The sequence below is a fragment of the Gorilla gorilla genome, chromosome 9, assembly GCF_029281585.2.
Source record: "Gorilla gorilla gorilla isolate KB3781 chromosome 9, NHGRI_mGorGor1-v2.1_pri, whole genome shotgun sequence".
NCBI lineage: Eukaryota > Metazoa > Chordata > Mammalia > Primates > Hominidae > Gorilla > Gorilla gorilla.
Genome location: NC_073233.2, coordinates 133,394,892 through 133,422,042, shown reverse-complemented (window position 1 = coordinate 133,422,042; position 27,151 = coordinate 133,394,892). Strand labels below are relative to the sequence as shown.

At 41.0% G+C, this 27,151-nt stretch overlaps 1 protein-coding gene across 8 annotated transcripts in view; it reads left to right on the top strand.

Moving 5' to 3' along the window:
• The window catches only part of FEZ1 (fasciculation and elongation protein zeta 1), a 50,490-nt gene that overhangs the window by 3,050 nt on the left and 20,289 nt on the right, over positions 1-27,151 (top strand). For 4 of the 8 annotated variants that reach the window (XM_063693651.1, XM_031016278.2, XM_063693650.1 and 1 more), the window contains exons 2-3: positions 3,350-3,705; positions 11,584-11,683. In XM_063693651.1, the coding sequence (XP_063549721.1) occupies positions 3,395-3,705; positions 11,584-11,683 (411 nt within the window). In that variant the 5' untranslated portion in view covers positions 3,350-3,394. Of the gene's footprint in view, positions 1-3,349; positions 4,980-11,583; positions 11,684-24,082; positions 24,191-27,151 lie in introns of those variants that run through there. The other 4 variants (XM_055356320.2, XM_063693649.1, XM_055356321.2 and 1 more) reach the window with 2 other exon arrangements.

Genomic DNA, 27,151 nt, shown 5'->3' with positions numbered 1-27,151 from the left:
GTATTTTTAGTAGAGACAGGGTTTTGCCATGTTGGCCAGGCTGGTCTTGAACTCCTGACCTCAGGTGATCCATGCACCTCAGCCTCCCAAAGTGCTGGGATTACAGGCATGAGCCACTGTGCCCAGCCCCCACATCACATTTCTATGTAAGTTAGCTATCCTGGTTTTCCTAGAATTATTTTTAACTTTTTTTTTTTTTTTTTTAAAGATAGGGTCTCACTTTGTCACCCAGGCTGGCATACAGTAGTGTGATCATAGCTCACTATAGCCTCAAACTCATGGGCTCAACCAATCCTCCTGCCTCAGCCTCTCCGGTTGCTGGGATTACAGGTGTGAGCCACCGTGCCCAGCTTTGATTTTTCTAGAATGATTGATATTTATTAGATGCTTTCTATATTCTGCACATTGTACTTAACACTTCAAAGATGATCTCATTTAGTCCAAAAAGTAATCTTCAAGGGAAGCACTGTTTTAAACTCCATTTTATAGATGATGAAATTGAGGCACAGTGAGGCTGATAACTTGCCCAAAGTCTCCCAACTAGGAGTGACAGGACCAGGACAGGAACCCAAAGCCTATGCTCTTAGCCATCACAGAGTACTGCCTTAATCAACACAAATCCCTGGGCTATGAAAACTGTTTTACTCTCTACTGCATTCTGCCATCTTTTCTAATCTCACTTTTTTGTTGCTCAGGGATTCTTAATCTTTTTTGCACTATGACCTCCTTTGGTGGTATGGAGAAGCCTGTGGGCTCCTTCTCCAAATAATGTTTTTAAATGCATAAAATAAAATACTTAGTCTTGTAAAGGAAACCAATTTCATTGAAATATAGTTACCTTCAAAGAGCCCGCAGGGGTCTATGTACTGAAGATGAAGAACCCCTGACTGGCAATTACTTGTGTTTGCTTTAGAGCTGTGTTGTCCCTTGCGGTAGCCACAGGCCACATTTGACTGTTGAGCACTTGAAATGTGGCTAGTCCAAAGTGAGATGTACTGTAAATGGAAAATATACACTGGATTTCAAAGGACTTAGTACAAAAAAAGAATAAAAACTGCCTCATTAGTTTTTTTGTGGATTACATTTTGAAATGGTAACACTTTGGATATATTGGATTAAATAAACATATTACTTCAATCAAAATGATTAATTAAATTATTGATTTATTAAAAATAACTCCTAAAGATGTTAACTCTGTACCAACACCTTCCTTATAACAAATGAGGAAATCAGGACCAATGATGCTGGTCACTCAGCCAGCCATTGGCAGATCTGTTGGCTCTCGAGCCTGTCTTCTTTCCAAGATATGGTACTAATGTATATATTTTTGTATTCAAAGGTCCTATCATGTTGCCTTTGCAAACTGTAAATGCTCCAAATATGTTTTAAAGCAATGGTAATCAACTTAATCCCAGCAAAATCCCGGTACAAACTGGCAGTGTCCTTGCCTGGCATGTCCTTTGCCTTGCTTATTTAGAGTTTTAGTTTTGTAGGTAGAGATGGAGAATGGGCACTCCTAGGGCAAAATCCATGAATTTTGCTGTCTGGTTCCCCTCAGGAAGCGCCTCCAATTTGAGCACCTAACTATATCAATAACCCTATAGACCGAAGAGAAAAGCTTGGTTGCCTTTCTGTTGAGCATGTAGAGAAGGGTATGATAGTCAGCAATGCTTGTGCTGCCTGAAACTGAAAATGGAAAACTGTATGTGGGAGATAGATCATTTTTTCAACGAGCACATATTGATTGACTGCCTAGCCACAGGGTAGGCAGTGTATATTTGGAGCCAGGGAAGATATCCAGAGGATTTCTGTGTCCTCGAGGAATTTAAGTTAAAATTGAATGGGGCCCAGATGTACACACAGATGGATAAATCACAGTTGGAAGCAGTGCATGAAGACGGCCCGATGAGGGGTAGAGGTCCCACAGTTGGTGGGAACTGAAGGGAGTTCTGTGTGTGCAGCGTTCCAGGGTGCAGTGCCCAAGATGGTTATGGAGTATGGCTTTGGAGCACATGGGTAGTTGGGTCTGTTTCTTACAGGATACAGGATAATAGATCATTTAGTCTATTCCTCTGCTCCTAGGCATATGCTCTATGTGTGGGAAAACCTTGGGTGTTTGTCTGGGCACGGTGGCTCATGCCTGTAATCCCAGAACTTTGGGAGGCTGAGGCAGGTAGATCACCTGAGGTCAGGAGTTCGAGACCAGCCTGGCCAACATGGTGAAACCCCATTTCTACTAATAATACAAAAATTAGCTGGGTGTGGTGGCACATGCAGCTACTTGGGAGGCCAAAGCATGAGGATTGGTTGAACCCAGAGGTGTAGGTTGCAGTGAGCTGAGATCACACCACTGCACTCCAGCCTGGGCCACAGAGTGAAGCTATGTCTCAAAAGCGAAACAAAACAAAAACAACTCAGGCATTTATTGGAAAGTCTCTATTGATGTTTTATTAGTTTTTTAAAAAAAATAAAAATAGAGATGGGACCTTACTATGTTGCCCAGGCTGGTCTTGAACTCCTGAGTGAGCTCAAATGATCCTCCCAGCTCAACCTCCCAAAGTGCTGGGATTACAAGCATGAGCCACCACATCCAGCCAATGTTTTATTAGTTTCTACTATTTATTGATAAGGGTAGTAATATCTAGGTATACAAACCCTTATCCAAAACCCCTGGGGCCAGGCATTTGGAATTCAGATTATTTCAGATTTTGGAAAGTAGTAATAGAGTGTACATTCCGCATTTCATCCAGTGGGATCTGGGATAGCAATCTTTGTAATTAAAAAGTTAATATTTCTGCAGCAAAACACACAAAATGGGATAAATTAAAGCCATGAACAGCTTTATATTCATGTTGGTCATGTTTAGTTGCCAGATGAGTTTAGATCATGTCACATTTTGCTGCCAAACAAGTCATGGAGAATTTTCAGCTTTCAGATCACATAGTTAAGGATGTGGATCTGTGGTAATAGTAATAGTAATAAAAATAATAATACTAAAACACCAACAGAAAGTATTCAACAATATTGGCACTTATTATTATCTTCCAGGCACTGTTTTAAGCACTCACCTGTGTTTACTCCTTTAGTCTTCTAACAGCCCTTTGAGGTGGGTTCAGTATTATATCTGTCTTGAGAAGAATAAGCACAGAGCAGTTAATCACTTGCCCAAGGTCACAGCTGGTAGGACAGAACAGAATGCAAACCTAGACGATCTTGTCCAGGAGCTTCGTACTTAACCAGTGCCTTGTTTTTTGAAGTAGGGAATTGGAAGCAGGTGTATCTCTAAAGTTAACTCTATTATTTAGATTAGCCTGGTCTAAACTCACATTACGCTGTTTATTTCTTTTAGATAAACTCATCCTGAAAGTCGCTGTTGTTCTCCTGCTGAGCAAGAATGGAGGCCCCACTGGTGAGTCTGGATGAAGAGTTTGAGGACCTTCGACCCTCCTGCTCGGAGGACCCGGAGGAGAAGCCCCAGTGTTTCTACGGTTCATCTCCCCACCATCTCGAGGACCCCTCCCTCTCCGAGCTTGAGAATTTTTCTTCCGAAATAATCAGCTTCAAGTCCATGGAGGACCTCGTAAATGAATTTGATGAGAAGCTCAATGTCTGCTTTCGGAACTACAACGCCAAGACCGAGAACCTAGCTCCCGTGAAGAACCAGTTACAGATCCAAGAGGAGGAGGAGACCCTTCAGGACGAGGAGTAAGAAGTCTTAATTGCCCTCTCCTGCTTCAGTCGAGAGCCCTGTAGTCCTTGTCTCCTTGACATAGTGCTAGTTTCTGTCTATAGGTTTATGGCCTATTACTTTCATTTTCGTGTTGCCAGCAGAGCGGTGCCCTGGTGCTTGCTGTCATAGCTCTATATATGTCCCTTTACAGTCCCCTGAGGAGAACTTTCTTAAATTGAAACCTTAGAGGAATGAAGGTTTTCCTAGATACAAAATGGAATTTCAGGAGCACAGTAAATTTCAGGGTCTGTCTATCTTAAGCTTTCTTTATATCAGTGGAAATCCAGCGAGATATTAGAAATAAAGGCCAGAAAAAAATTAATTAACCATGATGGATGAATCTATGTTATTGGACTAATTTGCTTCAAGAAACACCAGAATTTTGAAAATCCCGAATTTTTGACAGCCCCTCAGGCCTGGAAAGTTATCTACAGATGTTAGGATATGTCCACATAAGAAAGCATCTAAACTGAACTGAGAGCACAGGGGGCTACCCTGGACAAAGTAAAGGTGGAAACTAGGTGATGTGGCCTTTGAGTATGCAGATTCCTTGTATCACTTGCTAGCTACTTTCTAGGGTCTTAATAGTAGTCAAGAAAAGGGATCTGAGAAAAGTACTCTTTCAGGAGGGACTAGAAAGAGAAGGGGGTGATATGTTACACAAATTAAAGAAGGATGTTTTAGGCATTTAGTAAAAATTCAGTGGTTCCCCGCTATCCTCGGGGGATGTGTTTTTTGTTTGTTTGTTTGTTTTTTGTTTTTTTTTGAGATGAAGTTTCATTCTATTGCCCAGGCTGGAGTGCAATGGCACAATTTCGGCTCACTGCAACCTCCACCTCCCAGGTTCAAGCGATTCTCCTGCCTCAGCCTCCTGAGTAGCTGGGACTACAGGTGTGCGCCACCACGCCCAACTAATTTTTGTATTTTGAGTAGAGATGGGAGTTTCACCATGTTGGCCAGGCTGGTCTCGAACTCCTGACCTCGTGATCTGCCTGCCTTGGCCTCCCAAAGTGCTGGGATTACAGGTGTGAGTCACCACGCCTGGCCCATGGTGGGGGATATGTTTTAAGACCCCCAGTTAATGCCTGAAACCGCTGCTAGTACCAAACCCTAATGTTTTTTCCTGTATGTACGTACATATGATAAAGTTCAGTTTATAAGTTAGGCACAGTAAGAGACTAACAACAGCTCACAGCAAAATAGAGCAATTATAACAATATATTGTAATAAAAATTATGTGAATGTGGTCTCTCTTTCTCTCTCTCTTTCAAAATATTTCATTGTACTGTACAGCAGATAACTGAGCCCTGGGAAAGCAAAACCACAGATAAGGGGGGACTACTGTCTACATGAGTTCCCTGCAGAGATACAATATGCATCCATTGTTCCTTAGCTATCACACAAGAAATGTCAAAGGTCAGGGAAGTCTGAAGCACCTGTGCTTTTGTTTCCCTTTTTGTGGATTTGAGTGGGAAGAATGGCCCACAAATAATGGGGTAAGAGGCACGTCCTAGACGATTGGAACCTGACTGTATTTGGGAGAGGGTTGCTTATTTGATGACTACTATAAGACTCTACTTTTACACATAGAGGGGCCAAATATCTGTCTTATTCACTCTTACAGCCCCACTGTCTAATACAGTGCAATGAGCAAATAATATTTTTGAATGAAATATTGAATATCGAATAAACTAGATGAGTGATAATAGCTAGTAGCCTTGTATGTAGATGTAATATATTTCTAAGCCCACACCATTTCCTTCTTTTCTTTTTAATTAATGCTGGCCGGAAGGTATGATCACAGAGAACATTTCATTCTGCTGACTAGTACTATAGCTGTGGGCTATGTGTTTAAATTTTAAGTTTCAAACAGATTCTTTTTAGATTCTGAGCCTGTTATCTGCTCAACATTTATAAGTCAAAAAAGAATGGCTCTGGGGGTTTATTATGCCGAATATTTTTTCGTTCGAGTACACCAGCCAATGAACTAGAAACACAAAGACTATGAATTCTAATTTTGGTACTCTCTCTAACTCGCTGTGTGACCTTGGGCAAGTCACTTAACCGTGGTTGACTGTGTAGGTCCTCATCTATGAAACCTTCAGAGCTCAATCTTGATAAAGTGAGGCTAAGGACTTGTAAAGAACCTAATTTCTTACCTCACCCAGGATGCCCAGGTGCTCTGAAAATGACATTTCAAGATGCGTCCCATTCCTTTTGCTTCCAACAAATCATTTCCCCCCTATCAAAACCCCTCCTCTGCCTCATTAAGGATGAAGGCCCAATGAGCAGATTCTTACTGTCTTCTAGCACATTAGAAGAGGCCACTCAATGTTAATTACCATCACATGGGATTATTGGCCTTCTCAGCCTGATTTTTCTGACTTGACTGCCTCATTGACTGCCTCAGTTAAGAGACCAAAGATTGAATAATTCCTTTGAGATAAAGTATAATTTGGGGACAGTGTAGCGGGAGGAAGCTGGGAAGAGAAAAATTAACACAACACTTTCTAGGCATTCAGTTCTAACCCCTCTTTATAATTTAAAATAAAAATCAGAATTCTGTTACACACTTTGTTTCATAGACACTATCCAGATATTTCAACTGTGAAATTATGGCTAAGTAAAGGAAAAGGGTGATTTAATATCTCACCTGACTACACTTCTCCTGAACATAGCTCTAATGTTATTGTTATAAACTTGTTCCGGTTTAGTATTTAGAGGGCTGTTTCATCCACAAATGAGTTAAAAGTGCTGTGGATGGGTTAGAGGTAAATAATAGAAGCTTAAAACAAAAGCAGGGAAATACTTGGTTAAACTGCCTCCTTAAAGACAGCACAAATCGTAGAGCAAATGTAGTGATTCCCTTAGAAGCTTTCTTTAGTCTTCATTTGGAACTATTTAGCCAAGAGGGGAGTTGGCTAAGATTTGTCAACTTATCTCTGATCTGTCAGGGCATGGAAGTTCTAGGCATTAAAGGAGAGTCAGATTTGAATACACATTTTTTGGTTTTGAATTCAAGAAATATCCCAGAATCTCTTCTTTGTGTATATGTGACCACCCTCTTCCTTTGCCATAAGAGATTGGGCCTGGAGGTCACAGCCTCTTAGGGGTCACTACAAAATGGAAATGGACGGCCCTCAGCTTACCTCCTACGTCATTGGGGATCCCTATCAGCCCTCTTACGAGTACCCTGAAGACAGAGGGGCTAACCATGCAATGGCTGTTTCTTCGGATAGAATTGTTATAGGTGATGTTAAAAATAAAGTGCACACAATAAACTGCCTGTCATCAGATACACTACATGTTGAAGACAAGTAAATACCAAATAGTCAGCTAGGGAAAACTACACATAATTGTGATTTTTAGAAAATTTAATTCTCTTTTTAGAGGTTATAGAAAGCAGATATAGTATTGATTCTATTTAAACATTTGAGGACATCTAGAAAGTTGAGCAAATGCATTAATGTGCTGCTAATAATTTCTACTTTCTTTCTTTTTTTTTTTTTTTTTTTTTTGAGACAGAGTCTCACTCTGTCGCCCAGGCTGGAGTGCAGTGGCATGATCTCGGCTCGCTGCAAGCTCCGCTTCCTTGTTTCAAGAAATTCTCCTGCCTCAGCCTCCCGAGTAGCTGGGATTACAGGCGAACGCTGCCACACCAGACTAATTTTTTTTTTTTTTTTTTGTATTTTAGTAGACATGGGGTTTCACCATGTTGTCCAAGCTGGTCTCGAACTCCTGAGCTCAGGCAATCCACCCGCCTCAGCCTCCCAAAGTGCTAGGATTACAGGCATGAGCCACCACGCCCAGCCACTAATTTCTACTTTCTAAACATAAAATGCAAAAGTGTACTCAAATTAATACACATTTGGATGTGGATATTGGCATGACTGCACACCAGCAAAACACTAGACAAGGGAAGTAGCCAGGCTTGAGGGGAATGTCAGCAAGTTAGAATTCTAATAAGCCCTTTAAGCTGCCTGCCATATTGTCAGAAATAGGTATATAAGGGTTTGCGTGTGCATCAGGACTGAGAGAACCCTGATGGCTATGTTGCCAGTTCCAGGCCCTGGAGTTCTTTGTACACGTGTCCTGGCACCCCCCAGTCTCCACCCTCCTCCACTGGGTTTGCTCATGCTCTGCCAGCAGCCTTTCCCAAAGCCCCTGCTCTCTGTGGCGAAAGATACTTAAGTCAATTCTACAGGCACCTAAGCCCAAGCTATAAAATATGCACCTGAAAAAGCCTTTTCTGTTATACAGGGATGGAGAGAGCAAATTGAATCTCAGGTGTCATGGCAGCATAATGATAGGAACTGAGGCAACCTGTTTAATCTTAGTTCTCTGATGAATGATAGAGGAGATAGCTTTCAAAGTCTTCTTTCCCCAAGGTAAGAGTAAATAGCAGGATGCTTCTCAGGGAAGTAAAACTTTACAGTCCACCTCCGGGTACTCACAAAAGGGGTGATGCACACTCCCAAGAACCCTGCTTATGATGGGATATATGATGGGATAGACAGCCCTTCCCTTTCTCTTCCTCACAGAAAGCTGTTTCCCCCTGCCCTGGCTGCATCGGCTCCTCTGTTGCTGAGGCTGCTGGCTGCCAGCGTCCGCCTGTGCCTTCCTTGTGCCCTTCCCTGGGCTGGAGATCTACGTAGAAAGTGGCCATGCACCCCTGCTACCTTTGCCATTCCTCCTTCTGTAGATCCATGAAAACACAATGTTCAGGATCATCGAACCTATGGGTTTCTCACGCAGAGCCAGTTTCTTTTTTTTTTTCTTTTCTTCTTTTTTTTTTTTTTGAGACAGAGTTTCACTCTTGTTGCCCAGGATGGAGTGCAATGGCGCCATCTCGGCTCACTGCAACCTCCGCCTCCCAGGTTCAAGTGATTCTCCTGCCTCAGCCTCCCAAGTAGCTGAGATTACAGGTGTGCGCCACCACGCCCAGCTAATTTTCACGCAGAGCCAGTTTCTAAACTGCTCTCCTAGGTTATGATTAGGAACTTGGTATGTTATTCTGATGCCCATACCGATGCCAATTACAGAATTCATAAAGACTTGGAATTGTTAAGTGGCTAGGGATATGGGCTCTGTAGCCGTGCTGCCCAAGTTCAAATCCCACTTTTACCATTACTGGCAGTGTGAGCTGAGACAAGTGAATTAAATTCACTGTTTCCATTTTTTTCTCATTAGCATCTGCCTTGTATAATTGTTGTGAAGAATGAATGAATTAATCCATGTTTAGAATCCGGTTTAGAGTACTACCTGGCTCATAGTAAGTGCTCAGCAAGTGTTGACTGCTATTGTTATTGTTAAGTGGGCACTGGATAAGTATGGAAAGGGTATGCAACTGATTATAAAGAGAAGAAAGCTGCTTTATCTTAAAGCTTGTTTATAAACTTCAAAGGATAAAAAGTATGTCAGCAAGGAAAAAGGAAACCTGGACAAAATATGAAAGAGAATGAGGATGGCTTGAAATCCTGAGAAGATAAAAGTTTAGGGAATTGTCGCTAAAAATGTAGAATCAGAAGATAAAATTCAAAGCTTATCAGCAAAGGCTCAGATGAGAAAAGCGGGCACTCTAAATGATCCCGAGAGAGCCCCTGCTTATCACTTTAAGGATGTAAATAGTCTCAAGGTCATTGGAAAGTGTGTAGTTCGTTAAAGTTCTCAGCTTCCCTCCAGCCTGGGAGAGATACAAAAGGCTCCTGCCTATTTTGGGCTTTGCTGAATTTCATTTCTGTGGGCATTTCCTGCAGGGACGAATCTGAAGGTCAGTGCCTGTATGCATGTTCATTCTTGCAGCAGAGAATGTAATGCAGTGATGTAAAGAGTAGTCCTGCAGTGACCTTTCCAGCGGGTGTGGTGCCTTGGAGTTTTGTCTTGGAGAAAGCAAATCCTATTTGCTTCTTGGCTCTAAAATGCTAATGGCACTTGGATTTAGAATTAGCCTGGATTAATGCAGCTCTAATAGTGCCTGATGGAGATTAGGGTATCACCCATGGTTTAAGAAGTCTGCTCTGAAATCCTGCTGAGTAGATGGCTAACGAGTACTTGATGAGTTCTCTTCAAAGTGTTTTCTTGTAATGGTAGGAAAATAATGAATAAGCAGATGCCCCAAGCACTGCCATTACATTGTGTTTTCTTGGGTTCCTTTTATTTGTTCCATCACCAATTATATGCATTGTGCACTAAGAAAGTCTTTTTGCTTTTACACCCATATATCACGTCGCATTCCTGATACAAACAAAATTAGGAATGTGATGTGATATATGGGCATTTTGTTTAGTTAATAGTGCCCTCATTACTTTCTGATTTCAAGTGTCTGTGCCCTGGTGTATGTATACATACTTGCTTATTTTTGAAATCTTGCTCTCACAGGTATCATTTGTGTTTGACATGCATAGGCACCTGAAGGAGAGTGCAGCATAGAGCCCTAATTTATCATTATCTAATATTTTAGTTTTTTTTTTTTTTTTTTTTTTTTTGAGACAGTGCCTTGCTCTGTCACCCGGGCTGGAGAGCAGTGACACAATCATGGCTCACTGCAGCCTTGACTTCCTAAGGTTCTTCCCATGGATCAGGCTATCCTCCCACTTCAAGCCTCTCAAGTTGCTGGGACTATAGGCCCATGCTACCATGCCCGGTTAATTTTTGTATTTTTTGTAGAGACAGGGTTTCACCATGTCGGCCAGTCTCATCTTGAACTCCTGGAGTCAAGCGATCTGCCCATCTTGGCCTTCCAAAGTGCTGGATTTCAGGCATGAGCCGTCGCGCCCGGCCTCATTAATATTAATTCAGGTGCCATTGGCTTCCATGGCGGTCATTATCTTAAGGGCTTTGTTTACTGATTTACATTAATCTCTTGGTGTTGAATAATTTATGTATATTCCTGATGTGTGTTTGTGACTTTGAAATTTTCCCCAACCTCCCTCCTCTTTTTTTGTAAGAAATCTTTCTGAAATAAGTTAAGGAATAAGAATTGTAGAAATCCTTTCTTATAATGTACATATCAGAATTTTAAAAAGAAATGTAATAAATGTAGCTCCATCTTTCCCCACTAAAAACAAATCGTGTAGATGGAGGTGTATTTATTGGTTTCTTTTATATGCAGTATTTACCTTAGAGTGTCCGTGATGTTGGAATGACACAATGCAGGATTTAGATTCTACATTGTTAGAGGGCAGGATCTTGCAACCCGTGGGTTCGATAGAACATTTTGAGTAGTAAGTAAGCACTCACTGTATTGGCATTATTCCCTTACCTACATTAGATGTCAAGGAGGGAATTCCTGATCATTTAGATTGTAGGCCTCTGAAACTGAAATGGTTATAAACTAGATAATGATTCTGATCTTAATGAGATTCAGCCAGAAAAACTGCCCAGATCTCTCTGTCTCTGTGTTCCTCTCTCTCTCTCTCTCCCTTTCTCTCTCTCTCTCTCCCTTTCTCTCTCTCTCTCTCTTTCTCTCTCTCTCTCTCTGCCCATAGGAAAAGAAACATGGGCATCTCTTAGATTCAGAAACGTGAGCTATTTGGATGAGGGGCAGATTTATTTTCAGAGCCAGAGGCAGTTTGATTATAGACGCTGCCATTTGTATCTCAATGGTAGGAAATTCCTCTTCCCTCAAGCAAACACCTTTCACACTGAAGCCCCTGGCCAAGCTCCACGCACTTTCTCCCCTGGATGTGCCTCTGATTGAGTTTTTAAGCTGCTTTGCCCCTGCATGCTGGAAGGCAGATGATCTCAGCCTGGCACACACAGAAGCCTCTCTCCTCTCCCGGCCCAGCTCTTCCTTCCTCCAGGCGGGGCCAGGCCACAGATGTGTGTTAATGAGAGCTTCTCTTTGTTTACAGGGTTTGGGATGCTCTGACAGACAATTACATCCCTTCACTCTCAGAAGACTGGAGGGATCCAAACATCGAGGCTCTGAATGGCAACTGCTCTGACACTGAGGTACCTCTCCGGGGCCCCTGGTTTAGCAGGGCTTGAGAAGATGTGGAATCCAGTTAGAAAAACATTCAGTAACTCAACAGTCTTCCTCAAAATTGTTGATGGAGGCTCATGCCTGTAATCTCAGCTTTGGGAGACCGAGGTGGGTGATTGCTTGAGTTCAGTAATTTAAGACCAGCCTGGGCCACGTGGTGAAACCCCCTTCTCTACCAAAAATACAAAAAATTAGCCAGGCATGGTGGCGCATGCTTGTGGTCCCAGCTACTCAGGAGACTGAGGTGGGAGGATTGCTTGAGCCTAGGAGGTTCAATTAAAAAAAAAAATTATTGTTGGGAAGGAGGAGTTGTAGAGGAGGGTGAAAAATAAGATAAGGAAGATATCCAGTATATCCGAAATGATAGGAATGATCATCTATAGAAAAGCAGAAACACAGATCACTTCTATTAGGTTGGTGCAAAAGTAATTTCTTTTCTGCCATTACTTTCCTTTTTTTTTTCTTTTTTTGAGATGGAGTCTTGCTCTGTTGCCCAGGCTGGAGTGCAGTGGCACGATCTCGGCTCACTGCAACCTTCGCCTCCCGGATTCAAGGGAGTCTCCTGCCTCAGCATCCCGAGTAGCTGGGACTACAGGTGCATGCCACTATGCCTGGCTAATTTTTTGTATTTTTAGTAGACATGCGGTTTCACTGTGTTAGCCAGGATGGTCTTGATCTCCTGACCTCGTGATCCGCCCGCCTTGGCCTTCCAAAGTGCTGGGATTACAGGCATGAGCCACCACGCCCAGCCTGCCATTACTATCAATATTTCTAACCTGTGTTCTACAACATGAAAAATAAAGTGGCCTGAAATAAGAGGAGGAAACTGTCATGGCTTCTCTTGGGTTCAAATAATGATGGTTTAAAAAAATCAGGTTTTCTCATCTGAAATGAAGAGTTCAGGCCGGAAATAAGAGGAGGAAACTGTCATGGGCTTCTCTTGGGTTCAAATAATGATGGTTTAAAAAATTAGATTTTCCCATCTTAAATGAATAGTTCAGACCCACAAAAACAGTGCTGAGAACAAGTGCTGACGGATCTTGCACTTGACAATGGCCAGAGGTGGGGCCCAGATATTAGCAATGTGGCCACACAGTGTGGAAGAAGTCTCTCTTTTTTTTTCAGACAGGGTCTCACTCTGTCGCCTAGGCTGGAGTGCAGTGGCACAGTCTAGGCTCACTACAGCCTTGACCTCCTGGGCTCAAGTGATCCTCCAGCCTTACCCACCACCCCCTCCCCGAGTAGCTGGGACTACAGGCATACGCCACCATGCCCAGCTAATTTTTGTATTTTTTGTAGAGATGGGATTTTGCCATGTTACCAAGGCTGGTTTCAAACTCCTGAGCTCAAGCAATCCACCCAACTCGGACTCTCAAAGTGTTGGGATTACAGGCGTGAGCCACCATGCTGGCCTAGAATTGTTTATGAAACTCAACCAAGGGGACGCTTATGTGTCTGGACCAGAGTCACACTCCATGAGTTACTGACTCCAAGGGAGAAAGTAGCTTAGGGGCTTCTGAAAAATAAAGATGATATTTATTTTGAGTTGATTTGCAAAGGCCATAAAGGGGGTGACCTTTCAGAAGATCCAAATTGCCCCTCCTATCTGAACCTACATATGGAATGGTTTCTTAGTCAGTTTGGGCTGCTGTAACAGGATACGTTAGACTAAGTAATTTATTAACAACAGAAGTTGATTTTCACAGCTCTGGTGGCAGGGAAGTCCAAGATCAAGGCACTGGCAGATTCAATATCTGGTGAGGACCTGCTTTCTGGTTCACAGATGGCACCTTCTCACTGTGTCCCCAGATGGTGGAAGGGTCTAAAGTGCTCCCTTGGGCCTCTTTTAGAAAGATACTTGTGGGCATCCCACCTCCATGATATCATCACCTCCACAAGGTCTCACTGTCTAATACCATCACTTTGGGCATTAGGATTTTAGCATATAAATCTGGGGGGTGGGACATAAACATTCAGAGCACAGCAAAAGATAAAATCATTTAATGGCTCTATGTTAAAAGCAAATTTCTGCCTCACTTGGTTTTCTAGTTTCAGTTGTGAAGGAAATTTGACAATTTATCGTCAGGAAGGGCTGTCACAGCCCTGCAGGCTCAGCAAGTGATAGAGTTGGATGGGTCTAATCTTTCTAAGTGTTTCAGAATTGAGTCCAAGGAAAAGAGCAAGAAACAGATTCCCCTTACTCGGCAATATATTTGTAGATTATTGCTCAAAATAGCACAGCAAAGAGATCAGCAGTTGACTGATTTGTTGAAAATGTAGCCATATATATCCTTCTCCATTTTTCTAGTAATTAGCAATCTAAGGTACTCAAAACCTCAAGGCTTCATTGACGGGAGCAAGTGAGATGATGACTTTGAGACTAAGATTTCCTGCAAGCCTCCTCAGCACAGACATAGGAGGCTGTGTCTCAGGTCCTGTTTTGAACTCTTGGCTGTGCATTTTCTCTTGTAATGCTTACGGGTATGATGCTTAGTACTTACCCAAACCGCAAAGAAGATGGAGGCAATAATGGAATAAATCTAGTTACTGAAATTAAATCAGGTCCATCATGGTACAAAAGGCAGATTTTGCTTTGTTATCTCTTTTGACACCTTTCCAACTCATTTTGTGAATTAAGCCAAAGGATATATAAGATAGCCTGCCCTTCAAAAGGGCTTTAATTTATCCTCATTTCCAGATTTCCCTCAAGAGGGTTAATATTTCAGGGCAAACTGAATGACCCTGAGAAGAATGATCTTGAGCTCTGTTCCTTCTAGTATTTCTTTTTTCTAACCCATGGGAAAAGGACAGGGTAGCAAAAGTAGATGGATTAAGGCTGTTTTATTTCATCCTCTTTTATTATCTGGATTAATTACAGTAGGAGCTCTATTAACTGCCCTAAGTTTAAACGATTTACCAGATTAACCAGTGCTCTGTATTCCTTCTGTAAAACATACAACCAAAAGCGCTTGGCATGCTGAATGTGCACAGCTGTGATGCTTCTCTCTAGTGAGCACACATACCTCCACTTAAGTGGTCCATTTAAAAAAATTTTTTTATTTTTTTGAGATGGTGTCTCTCTCTGTTGCCCAGGCTGGAGTGCAATGGCACGATCTTGGCTCACTGCAACCTCTCCCTCCCAGGTTCAAGCAATTCTCCTGCCTCAGTTTCCTGAGTAGCTGGGATTACAGGCACGCACCATCATGCTCAGCTAATTTTTGTATTTTTGTAGAGATGGGGTTTCACTATGTTGCCCAGGCTGGTCTTGAACTCCCAACCTCAGGTGATCCACCCGCCTTGGCCTCCCAAAGTGCTGGGATTATAGGTGTGAGCCGCCACACCTGGCCAAGTGGTCCATTTTTAAGAATCAGTTGTTCCCAAACCTGTTTGTGCTGTCCTTGTGACTGCACTAAGAAATTTAATTAAATATTGTACCAACTATTGAATTGTGACTGCAAAGAGTGTCATTTTTTGTTAAAATCAAAGTAACACGTCTACATAGTTTAAAAAGTTAATTAATGCTTTGAAAGTAATGCACTGTAAGTGCAAGACAAAACAACCGCCCAAAACAGTAGACCCCTGCCTTCTTGTCTTTCCCTACTCCATACAGGCAACTGCTTGCATTTCTTTTAGCTGCCTTTTTTTTTTTTGCATAAAGCTCCACTTTTATAGTGGGGCCATGCGGGGCCACATGGGGAAGCTCCAGTGTCCCCTGGAGGCAGAAGGAGCCAGGGGAGAGCCAGGCCAGTGCCTCAGGAATGGCAAGATGGGGTAAGCAGTTTAGGACTGGCTAGTTTGAGTAATTTCTGCACGCTGTAAACACTAGGGATGGTCCTTAGTGCCTAGTACCTGACCCTGGGATGACTAAGGAAGAGGACTCTGCCTCCTGGGATGTAGAGGTCAGGTAGAGGGGGCAGGGCTTGGCTTTGGTTAGTTTGCATATAGAAGGCTTGCTGAGCCCTTTGCTATCTCTAAGAATTGGCTAATTTTTTTTTTTTTTTTTTTTTTGGTGATGGAGTCACACTCTGTCACCCAGGCTGGAGTGCAGTGGCACAATCTCGGCTCACTGCAACATCCACTTCCCAGGTTTAAGCAATTCTCCTGCCCCACCCTCCCAAGTAGCTGGAATTACAGGAATGCGCCATGACGCCCAGCTAATTTTTTTTTTTTTTTTTTTTTTTTTGTATTTTTGGTAGAAACAGGGTTTTGCATGTTGGCCAGGCTAGTCTTGAACTCCTGATCTCAAGTGAGCCGCCTGCCTTGGCCTCCCAAAGTGCTGGGATTACAGGTGTGAGGTCTGCACCCAGCCAGAGTTGGCTAATCTTGAAGGTACAGTCTATCCCCATCAGAAAGGTCTTTAAAATATTAAAAATCATAATTTTCAGAAAATTAAAAAGTATAAATAACACAATGCTTAAATAAATCAGATACTATATTGTGCCAATTCCATGTTTTTTTCTTGAAAACATCCCAGTTAGTACCTTTCATCTTTCTGCTACAAACTGGTCTGGTCATTCGCTAGATCAGCTGCACAGCTGCTGTCGGGAGAACGTCCTTCCCTTCATGCTGGGAATTCTTTTGTCTTCCTCTCCTGTCATCTGGTTACCATATTTTAAAAATCTTTCTAGATATAGTTCCTTGTTTTGGTGAAAAAAACCCAACAGCAAACCAAACTATTCAGCATCTTTTTGAGAAAGGGGTACAGAGGAAATGGTTTTTAGGATATATAAGAATATTATTATTTAGCATTCTGAGGGCTTTGTTCTCTTCTAGCGTTAGGTCGTGTTGAGAAACCCCAAATCTCTTCTGATTCCCGGTCCTTCTTTTTTGGCTGACTCTGTTCTCCATCTTTAGATTCCTGCTCCTTTATTATATGACTTTTTTGGTTCTCTCTGGAAGCTTTTAGGATGTTCTTTTCCTTTCTCATTTGAAATTTTACAATAATGTGCTTTAGAATAAAGTTTTCTTTTTTTCCTTCATTATGTTATCCTCAGTGAGTCCTTTCAACATAGAAGCTCATGACTTTAAATTGTGACGTTTTCTTATTATTTTTTCGGAAGATTTATTATTTCTGTTTACTGCCTCTGTGGAGATGATTATATAGCTTTTCTCCTTTATGATGTTAATGTGATGAATTTCATAAATTAATTTGCAAATGTCAACTCGACCATGCATTCTTGAGATATACACAACTTCATCATGATATATTATCATTTTATTTTATTTTGTTTTTCCCCCCATATCGTTATTGAAAGGTAATTGGCATATAATGAACTGCACATATTAAAGTGAGCAATGCGGTAAATTTTGACATCTGCATATATCTGCGAAACCATCACCACAATCAAGATATTCAACATATTCCTCATCCCCCTCTCTCACCGCCCAATCTCTGGGCAACCACTTATCTGCTTTCTGTCATTGTAGATTAGTTTTCATTTTCTAGAATTTTGCATGAATGGAATCATGCAATATGTACATTTTCTTTTGTCTGGCTTATTAAACTCAATGTAATTAGATATTCATCCATGTTTTTAAGTATAGCAACAGTTCATTTCTTTTTATTGTTGAGTAGTATTCTGTTGTATGGATATATCACCAGTGGCTTATTCATTCGCTTATAGATGAACAGTTTTTTTTTTCTACTTTTTGCATATTTCAAATGAAGCTGCTGTGAACATTCTTCTGTAGGTCTTTGTGTGAACATATGCTTCCATTTCTCTTGGATAAAAACCTATGTGTGGAATGGCTGAGTCATATGGTAGGTGTATGTTCAACTTTTTTTTTTTAGCTTTTATTTTAAGTTCAGGGGTACATGTGCAGGTTTGTTACATAGGTAAATTGTGTCATGGGGGTTTGTTGTACAAGTTATTTCATCACCCAGGTATTAAACCTACTATCCATTAGTTATTTTTCCTGATCCTCTCCCTCCTCCCACCCTTCATCCTCCAATAGGGCCCAGTGTGTATTGTTCCCTTCTGTGTGTCCATTTGTTCTCATCCTTTAACTCCCATGTCTAAATTTTTAAGGAACTACCAAACTGTTGCCCAGTTTGAGAGCTGTAATTGTCCCATATTCTCACTAACACTTGTTATGGACAATCTTTAAAATTTAGACATCTTCATGGGTAGTAACAAAATTGATACCTTATTTCAGTTCTAATTTGCTTTTCTCTAGTGACATAGAATATTGAGCATCTTTTCAAGTGATTATTTACAATATGTGTGTGTGTGTGTGTGTGTGTGTGTGTGTGTATTTTTGAGACAGGGTCTTGCTGTGTTGCCCAGTCTGGAGGGCAGTGGCTCAATCTCAGCTCACAGCAACCTCCACCTCCCGGGCTCAAGCAATCTTCACACCTCAGCTCCCCAAGTAGCTGGGACCACAGGTGCACACTTCCACACCCAGCTAATTTTTGTATTTTTAGAAGAGATGCGATTTCGCCATGTTGCCTAGGATGGTGTTGAATTCCTGAGCTCAAGTGATCCACCTGCCTCGGCCTCCCAAAGTGCTGGGATTACAGGTGTGACTGTGCCCGGCCTGTATGTTTTCTTTGGTGAAATGCCTCTTCAAATCTTTTGTGCATTTTTTTAGTACATTGTTTGTGTTCCTAGTATTGAGTTGTAAGAGTTTCTTTTTTTCTTTGAGTTGGAGTCTTGCTCTGTCACCCAGGCTGGAGTGCAGTGGTGCAATCTCAGCTCACTGCAACCTCTGCCTCCCAGGTTCAAGTGATTCTCCTGCCTTAGCCTTCTGAGTAGCTGGGATTACAGATTCACACCACCATGACTGGCTAATTTTTGTATTTTTAGTAGAGACAGGGTTTCACCATGTTGGTCAGGCTAGTCTCGAACTCCTGACCTTGTGATCCGCCTGCCTTGGCCTCCCAAAGTGCTGGGATTACAGGCATGAGCCACCGTGCTTGGCCATAAGAGTTTCTTATAAATTCTAGATAAAAATTATTTGTTGAATATATGTTTTACAAATATTTTCTCCTAGTCTATAGGTTGCCTTTTAATTTTCTTAACATTATCTTTTGAAGAGCAAATGTTTTTTAAATGTGATGAAGGCTGAGTGTGGTGGCTCAAGCCTGTAATCCCAGCATTTTGGGAGACTGAGGTGGGCAGATTGCTTGAGGCCAGGAGTTAAAGACCAGACTGGGCAACATAGTGACATCCCCTCTCAAAAAGAAAAATTAGGCCGGGCGTGGTAGCTCATGCCTGTAATCCCAGCACTTTGGGAGGCCAAGGCGGGTGGATCACGAGGTCAGCAGATTGAGACCATGCTGGCTAACACAGTGAAACCCTGTCTCTACTAAAAATACAAAAAAAAAAAAAAAAAAAAAATTAGCCTGGCATGGTGGCATGTGCCTGTAATCCCAGCTACTCAGGAGGCTGAAGCAAGAGAATTGCTTGAACCCGGGAGGCAGAGGTTGCAGTGGGTTGAGATTGCACCATTGCACTCCAGTCTGGGCAACAGAGTGAGACTCCATCTCAAAAAAAAAAAGAAAAGGAAAATTAAATGTGATGAGGTCCAATTTATTGATATTTTCCTTTTTATACTTTGTGTTTATGTTGTATTTAAGAAATCTTTGTTAAACCCAAGGTCGCTAAGATTTTTTTCTTAAGTTTTCTTCTAGAAGTTTTATAATTTTAGCTTTTGTATTTAGGTCTATGATCCATCTCAAATCAGTTTCTTTCTTTTTTTTTTTTTTTTGAAATGGAGTCTTGCTCTTTTGCCCAGGCTGGAGTGCAGTGACTCAATATTGGCTCACTGCAGCCTCCACCTCCCAGGTTCAAGCAATTCTTCTGTCTCTGCCTCCTGAGTAGCTGGGATTACAGGTGCCTGCAACCATGCCCAGCTAATTTTTGTATTTTTAGTAGAGACAGAGTTCTACTATTTTGGCCAGACTGGTCTTGAACTCCTGACCTCAAGTGATCCACCCGTCTTGGCCTCCCAAAGTGCTGGGATTACAGGTATGAGCCACTGTGCCCAGCCTTCAAATTAGTTCTGTATATAGTATGGAGTAAGGGTCAGGGCTCATTTTTTAAAATTTTTGATATAAAGTCGTGCTGTTTCCCAGGTTGGTCTTGAGCTCCTTGGCTCAAGCCATCCACCTGCTTCAGCCTCCCAAATTGCTGGGACTACCGAGGCACTCCACAGTGCTGGGCTTCAAGGTTTATTTTTCTGCATATGGCTATTCAATTATTCCAGTACCATTCATTGAAAATCTTATCCCTTCCCCATTAAATTGTTTTGGCATCTTTGTTGAAAATCAATTGATCACGTATGTGTGGATCTACTTCTGAATTCTTTTTTCTGTTTCAATGATATATATATGTGTGTGTCTGTTTTTATCATCCCTAATTTATTTTAAAATGTGTCTATCTTTATGCCAATCCCACACTGTATTGATTGCTGTAGCTTTATGGTAAGTCTTGAAATAAAGTAATATAAGTTCTCCGACTGTGTCCTTTTTTTTTCTTTCCAAATTTGTTTTAGTTATTTTAGGTTATTTACATTTCCATATAAATCTTGGAATCAGCAGATGAATTTTTGCAAAAAATCTTGCTGGAAATTTGACTTTGTGTAGAATCTACAGACCAATTTATATATGTAGATCAATTTATCATGTTAATGTGATGAATTACGTTAATTGGTTTTCAAATATTAAACCAGCATTTTATTTTAAAATAAACCCCACTTAGTTATGATATTTTATCTTTTTTATATAATGTGGGATTTGATTTGCCGATATTTTATTAAAGATTTTTGCATCATGTTCTTTTTCTAAGATTTTATTTTGTTCTAATGTCATAAAATAAGTTGGAAATTATCCTCTCTATCTCTACTTTGTGAAAGAATTTGTATTACATTGGTATTATTTCTCCTTGAATGTTTGATAGACTATACTAGTGAAAGCATCTGGGCCTAGGGTTTTCTCTGTGGAAGATTTTCAGTTACAAATTCAATTTTACTGAGTCAGGTTTGATAAGTTACATTTCTCAAGGAATTTATCTATTTAATCATCGAATGTATTGACCATTCATTTGTTTATAATTTTGTTTTGTTATTGAAAATGTCTATAAGATTTATAGTGATGTTCCCTTTTTTATTCCTGACATTGTTAATTTGTGATCTCTCTCCCTCCATCCCTCTCTCACTCTCTCTTGTCAGCTGGTCTGTGGGATTATCACCTTTATTAATCTTTTCAGAGAACCACTTTTTATTTCTTTGATTTCCTTTATTGTTTGTTAACTTTTTAGTTTATTGATTCCCTCTCTTAGCTTTATTACTTCCTTCCTTCTACTTAGTAGGAGTTTAATTTGCCCTCGTTTTTTTAGCTTCTTAAGGTAGGAAATTTGATTATATTTTAAACTTAAAAAAACTTAAAGCTATAAAATTCCCTTTAAGCACTGTTTTAGCTGAATTCTACATATTTTGATTGGGTATGTTTTCATCATTCAATTAAAAACATAGTTTCTAATTTTTTCTTGCAATTTCTTCTTTAACCCATAGGTTATTTGGAAGTTTGCTGCTGAATTTCAAAGTGCTTGGGAGGTTTTATAGCTATCTTGTTAAAAATTGATTTCTAATTTAATTTTGTCAGAGAACATACTTTGTATGACTTAAATCTTTTAAAATACGTTCAGACTGATTTAGGGTCCAGCATATGGTACGTCCTAGTGAATGTAATATATGCCATTGGAAATGATGCACATTCTGCAATTGTTGGTTGTAATGTGCTATAAATGTCAACCAGGTTAACTTGGTTGATAGTATTGTTGAATTCCTCTGTGTTCCAAATGATATTTTTTGTCTGTTTATTCTATCAATTAATGAGAAAGGTTTATTAAAATCTCCAACCATTGTTGTGCATTTATTTGTATTTCTTTAGTTCTGTTGATTTTTGTTTTATATATTTTGAAGCTCTGAGTACATCTCCCTGATGAGTTGACCCTTTTATCATTATGAAATGTCATTCTTTCTCTGTAATACTTATCTTAAAATCTACTTTGTTTGATATGAATGTAGCCACTTAAGCTTTCTTATGCATACTGTTTGCAAAGTGTGTGTGTGTGTGTGTGTGTGTGTGTGTATCTATCTCAATCCTTTTAGTTTCCGCCTATCTGTCTTTTTATTTAAAGTGTGTTTTCACAGGTAGCGTATACTTGGATCTTGTTTTTATATTCAGTCTGACAATTTATGCTTCTTGATTATTGTGTTTAGTTTATTTGCATAGTGTGTAGTCCATTGACATTTGGCATAATATTGATAATTTGTGTTGGAGTGTATTGTCTTCATTTCTGATTGTCCCATCTGGTTTTGTTGCTGTTTTGTTGTTCCTCTGTTCCACACTTTTTGTCTTCTTTTGGGTTAATCAAATATTCTTTGGCTTTGCATCTTATGTCTTCTGTTGGATTTTTATCTATACCTTGTCGTATTTTTCTTTAGTGGTTTCTCTAGGGATTACACTATACATTATTAAGTTATCAGAGTCCATTTAGAATTAATATTGTACACTTTACATAAAATGTAAAACATTTGTCACCGTATAAAGTCTATTCCTTCCATCTTTTGTGCTGTAATTGTCATATATTTTATTTCAATCTACATTATATACTCCACAACACAAAGTTATTATTTTTGCTTTAGACAGTTAGTTGTCTTTTAAGAAAATCAAAAGAAGGAAAAAAAAGATACTTTTTAAAATATTTACCTACATATTTATCATTTCTGGCATTCCTTATTTTTTCCTGAAGATTCTGATTTTCTATCATTTCCTTTCAACCCAAAATACTTTTTATAGCATTTCTTTTAGTGTAGAGCCACAGGTGACAGATTCCTTTAGACTTCATTTATTTATCTCATTTATTTCATGTTTTTCCCTTCTTTCAAAACACACAGCCTTGCACTGCCTGTGTCCAGTGCCTGAAAACAATTGGCTCATAGATTTTGTCCAGATTGTAGTTGTTTATGGTAGGAGGGGTAAGTCCAATACCAGTTACTCTGTCATGGCTGAAAGGGGCCATCTCTTCTGTTTTTGCTTTCTAGAATTCCTTTTATTCAAGTATTGGACTTCTGAAGCTGATCTTCTGAATATTTTTCCCCGCCCATAATTCTATCTGCTTATTTTGTTTCACTCTCCAGGGAACTTTCTCAGCCTTCAGCTTGATGGAAAAGTCTAAATTTTCTATCATACCTTTAATTTCTAAGAGCCCTTTCCAGTTTTTACAGAATTTGTGTGTTTTAAATTTTTTTTTCTGGTCTTAGCAAGTGTACATCTTTGTAGTTTTTAAATTAATTCTGATAAATAGGACACATTTTGAGGAAGCAAGGTGATCTGTTATCCTTCTGAAGGCAGGTATAGCAGTTTCTTAGAAGAGGTTTCTTCTGCTCTCTCTGTTGCTTTTGATTTCCCTTCTCTATACATTTTCATCTTTCATGTTGGGGGTTATTCTCAAATGTCTGGCAATCCTTGAGCATCTTTTCATATTTAAAAGTGAGGCTTTATGGCCAGGCATGGTGGTTTACTCCTATAATCCTAGCACTTTGGGAGGACAAGGCAGGGGGATCCCTTGATCCTAGGAGTCTGTGACCAGCCCCATCTCTACAACTCTACCAAAACACAAAAACAACAAAAACCAAAAAGGTAGCCAGGGGATGGAGTGCACATGTAGTCCCAACTACTTGGGAGGCCAAGGCAGGAGGATTACTTGAGCCCAGAATTTTCAATACCAGCCTGGCCAACATAGTGAGACCCTGTCTCTACAAAAAGTTAAAAAAAAAAAAAAAAGCATTAGCTGGGCCTGGTGGCATGCACCTGTAGTCCCAGCTACTTGGGAGGCTGAGGCTAGAGAATCGCTTGAGCTTAGGAGTTTGAGGCTACAGTGAGCTATGATTACACCATTTCACACCAGCCTGGGCAACAGAGCAAGCCCCTGTCTCTAAAAACATTAATTAAAAAAAAAATGGCTGGTAATAGCTCACGCCTGTAATCTCAACACTTTAGGAGGCCGAGGCAGGTGGATTGCTTGAGCTCAGGAGTTTGAGACCAGCCTAGGAAACATGGCAAGTTCCCCATTTCTACAAAAAATACAAAAGTTAGTTGGGCATGGTGGCATGCGCCAGTAGTCCCAACTACTCAGGAGGCTGAGGTGGGAGGATTGCTTGAGCCCGGGAGGCAGAGGTTGCAGTGAGCTGAGATCAAGCCACTCCCCTTCAGTCTAGGTGACAGAGGGAAACCTTTGGAAAAAAAGAAAGTGAGGCCCTAGAAGGCTATGGGGTCAGGGCTTGTTTCCTGCTGGATCACAGTGCCAGTAAGGACCTATGCGTCTTGTTCGGAGATCTTGACAGTTGGCATGTATTTGTAGACTTATAGCATCCATAGAGAGGTGTTCTCCAATGGCTTGATGAACAGAATAAACCAGCTGCCAGTGTCCTTGGAGTCTACTCAGGGAAGGAGGCCAGAGGTCTGTCTGGTGAGTCATTCTGTAGAGTCTTACATCCTCTCTCTGTTTTCGGTGAGAACCCTCACCCTCACTTTTAGGTGGCCTGGTGCTCTGAGTCCAGAACCTCCAGTTCAACCTGCTCAGAGTGAAGTCTACAGTCCTTTTGAGCTGAGAGGATGCAGTCCCTTTCTATCTGGGTTGGAAGAAGACACTTGGGTCTCATTATTCTTGATGAAGAATACCAGCAAATCTTCCTTACATAGCCCCGCCATGCTGCCCCTCGGGGTCTGCAATTCCTAAGCCATTCAGCATCTGCTGTGTGACCCCCTTTACCTTGGGCAGCCTGCTCTCGCCAAGTTTAACCCTGCTGAGCCTGCTGGGCTGGCGTCTGTTTTCTGGCATTTCTCTTGCTGTTGTCTTTTCTCCTGTTCACTTTGTCCCTTTTGGGTTATTCTTTTTTGATCCCTTGACTCTCATTTTAGTAGGGTTTGAGGAGGAAGGGCTGATAAATGTGTGCCCAATCTCCTGTGTACCCACCTTCTACTATAAAGAAATGGAAACAGGAAATCATTTTAAAAATTATGTCACGGGCTGGGTGTGGTGGCTCACACCTGTAAGCACAGCACTTTGGGAGGCTGAAGTAGGAAGATCACTTGAGCCTAGGAGTTAGAAGCCAGCCTGGGTAAAGATAAAGAGGGAGTATTGGACTCAATCTTTACAAAAAAATTAAAAAGTTTGCCGTGAGTGGTGGTGTGCACCTATGTTCCTAGCTACTTGGGAGGCTGAGGTGGAAGAATTGCCTGAGCCCAGGAAGGGGAGGCTGCAGTGGACTTTGATCATGTCATTGGACTCCAGCCTGGGTGATATTGTGAGACTGTTTAAAAAAAGAAAAAAAAAGTTATTATGTGGATGATGCAAGAGAGACTGTGGAACTCTACTCAGAGTTTCATTGTAAGCTTGGTCCTACACTAGGAACTTGGTGAATAAATAAATGTACATTTACATTTTTAGGTCAAAATAATTTGCTTGAGTTAATATGTCTGTAGGAGGCATTATTATTTTTTTCACAATTTACCACTTTTATTGGGGCTTTCGATTAATCAATCTATTCTATTCCTGTGATGTAAAACACAGTCTCCTTTTACCTTATAACCTTTATTTAACAGCAGACAGTGGTTGCCTGGATAAGAGGAAATTGGAAGTCCAGGATAGTGAATTATGTCTTTCATATTTTTGAGACAGGATCTCACTATGTCACCCAGGCTAGAGTACAGTGGCAACAGTCATGGCTCACTACAGCCTCCACCTCCCTGGCTCAAGCAATCCTCCCACCTCCATCTCCTGAGTAGCTGGGACTACAGGTGTGCACCACCATGCCTGGCTAATTTTGTTCATTTTTTTTGTAGAGACAGAGTTTCACTATGTTGCCCAGGCTGGGCTCAAGTGACCCTCCCACCCTGGCCTCCCAAATTGCTGGAATTACAGGCATGAGACACCATGCCCAGTCACGTCTTCCTCTTTTCCAGGTGACTAAATAGCTAAGTTACCTGTGGAAGTGGACTGAATCTAGATGATAGTACTGCTCTCAGTCCTCTCTTTTTCAATTGTTCATTAATTCTTTCAACAAATATGTGTTGGCTGCATGCCCTAGTGCATCTCCCTATGGGAATGCACAGCCATTGACTTAATCCACGCAGATGTTTCCTGGTTGTTCATAAGCATAAAAGGGACATAGTTACCAGGCACAGTGGCTCACACCTGTAATCCCACTCGGGAGGCTGAGGTGGGAGGATTGCTTGAGGCCAGGAGTTTGAGACCAGCCTGGGCAACACAGTGAGACCCCTATCTCTAAAAAAATTCAAAACAAAAAAAATCTTAGTCAGGTGTGGTGGCACCTGCCTGTAGTCCCAGCTACTTGGGAGGCTGAGGCAGGAGGATCACTCGAGCAAAGGAGTTAGAGGCTGCAGTGAGCCATGATTGTGCCACTGCATTCCAGCTTGTGTGACACAGCGAGATCCTGTGTCTAAAAAAAAAAAAAATGGGACACAGTTGTGGTGAATTTCTTTTCTTTTTTTTTTTTTTTTTTACTTTTTGTCTGAAGGTAAAAATGTATCTTTGTTCTCTTAATTTTTGTCAGGGGGGCAACCACTCATGTCAAACAATAGTGGTAAGGGGAGGAAAATATTATGCAAAGGGCTAAATATGCTGTAAAAATTACCTTTTCTATGAATGGGGTCATTTGAAACACTTTAATAAAATACACTGGTTAATAGTCATTATTGGAATCAAGGACTCCACATAATTTTAATCATCATTCAGAATACATCACTGTGCAGCAAGATTTAGCAATGTTATAGGCCTTGGGGAAAGTTTTCTGCATTTCTTTTCAAGTTTCTAGCTTTCATGTTACAGTCCTAGAGGCACACTCTTCCCAAAAGCAGGAGGAAGAAACAGCTTGCTGAATGGTATGGCCAGACCCCTTTCTGGATTCAAATCTTCTCAATTCTGGGAATAAATCATTTGGAAGAATGACTTTTCTTGGAAAAGCATAGTTGAAGTCAATAGTATCCAAACAGCTAGCAAGGTTTTTTTTTTTGTTTTTTTTTTTTTTTTTTTTTTTTAGACAGGATCTCACTTTGTCATCCAGGCTGGAGTGCAGTGGCATAGTCATGGCTCACTGCAGCCTCACTGCAGCCTCCATCTCCATGGCTCAATTGATCCTCCCACCTCAGCCTCCTGAGTAGTTGGGACTACAGGTGTGCCATCATGCCTGACTAATTTTTCTATTTTTTTAGAGACGGAGTCTTGCCATGTTGCTCAGGTTGGTCTCGAACTCCTGGACTCAAGCAATCCTCTCATCTCGGCCTCCCAAAGTGCTGGGATTACAGGTGTGAGCCACCACACCTGGTAACAACTAGCAGTTTTAGCTGACAAAGAAATTCAGCCCTAAATGACCTGGCCTGAAGTTATTTTTGACATGTGTCTTCCCCA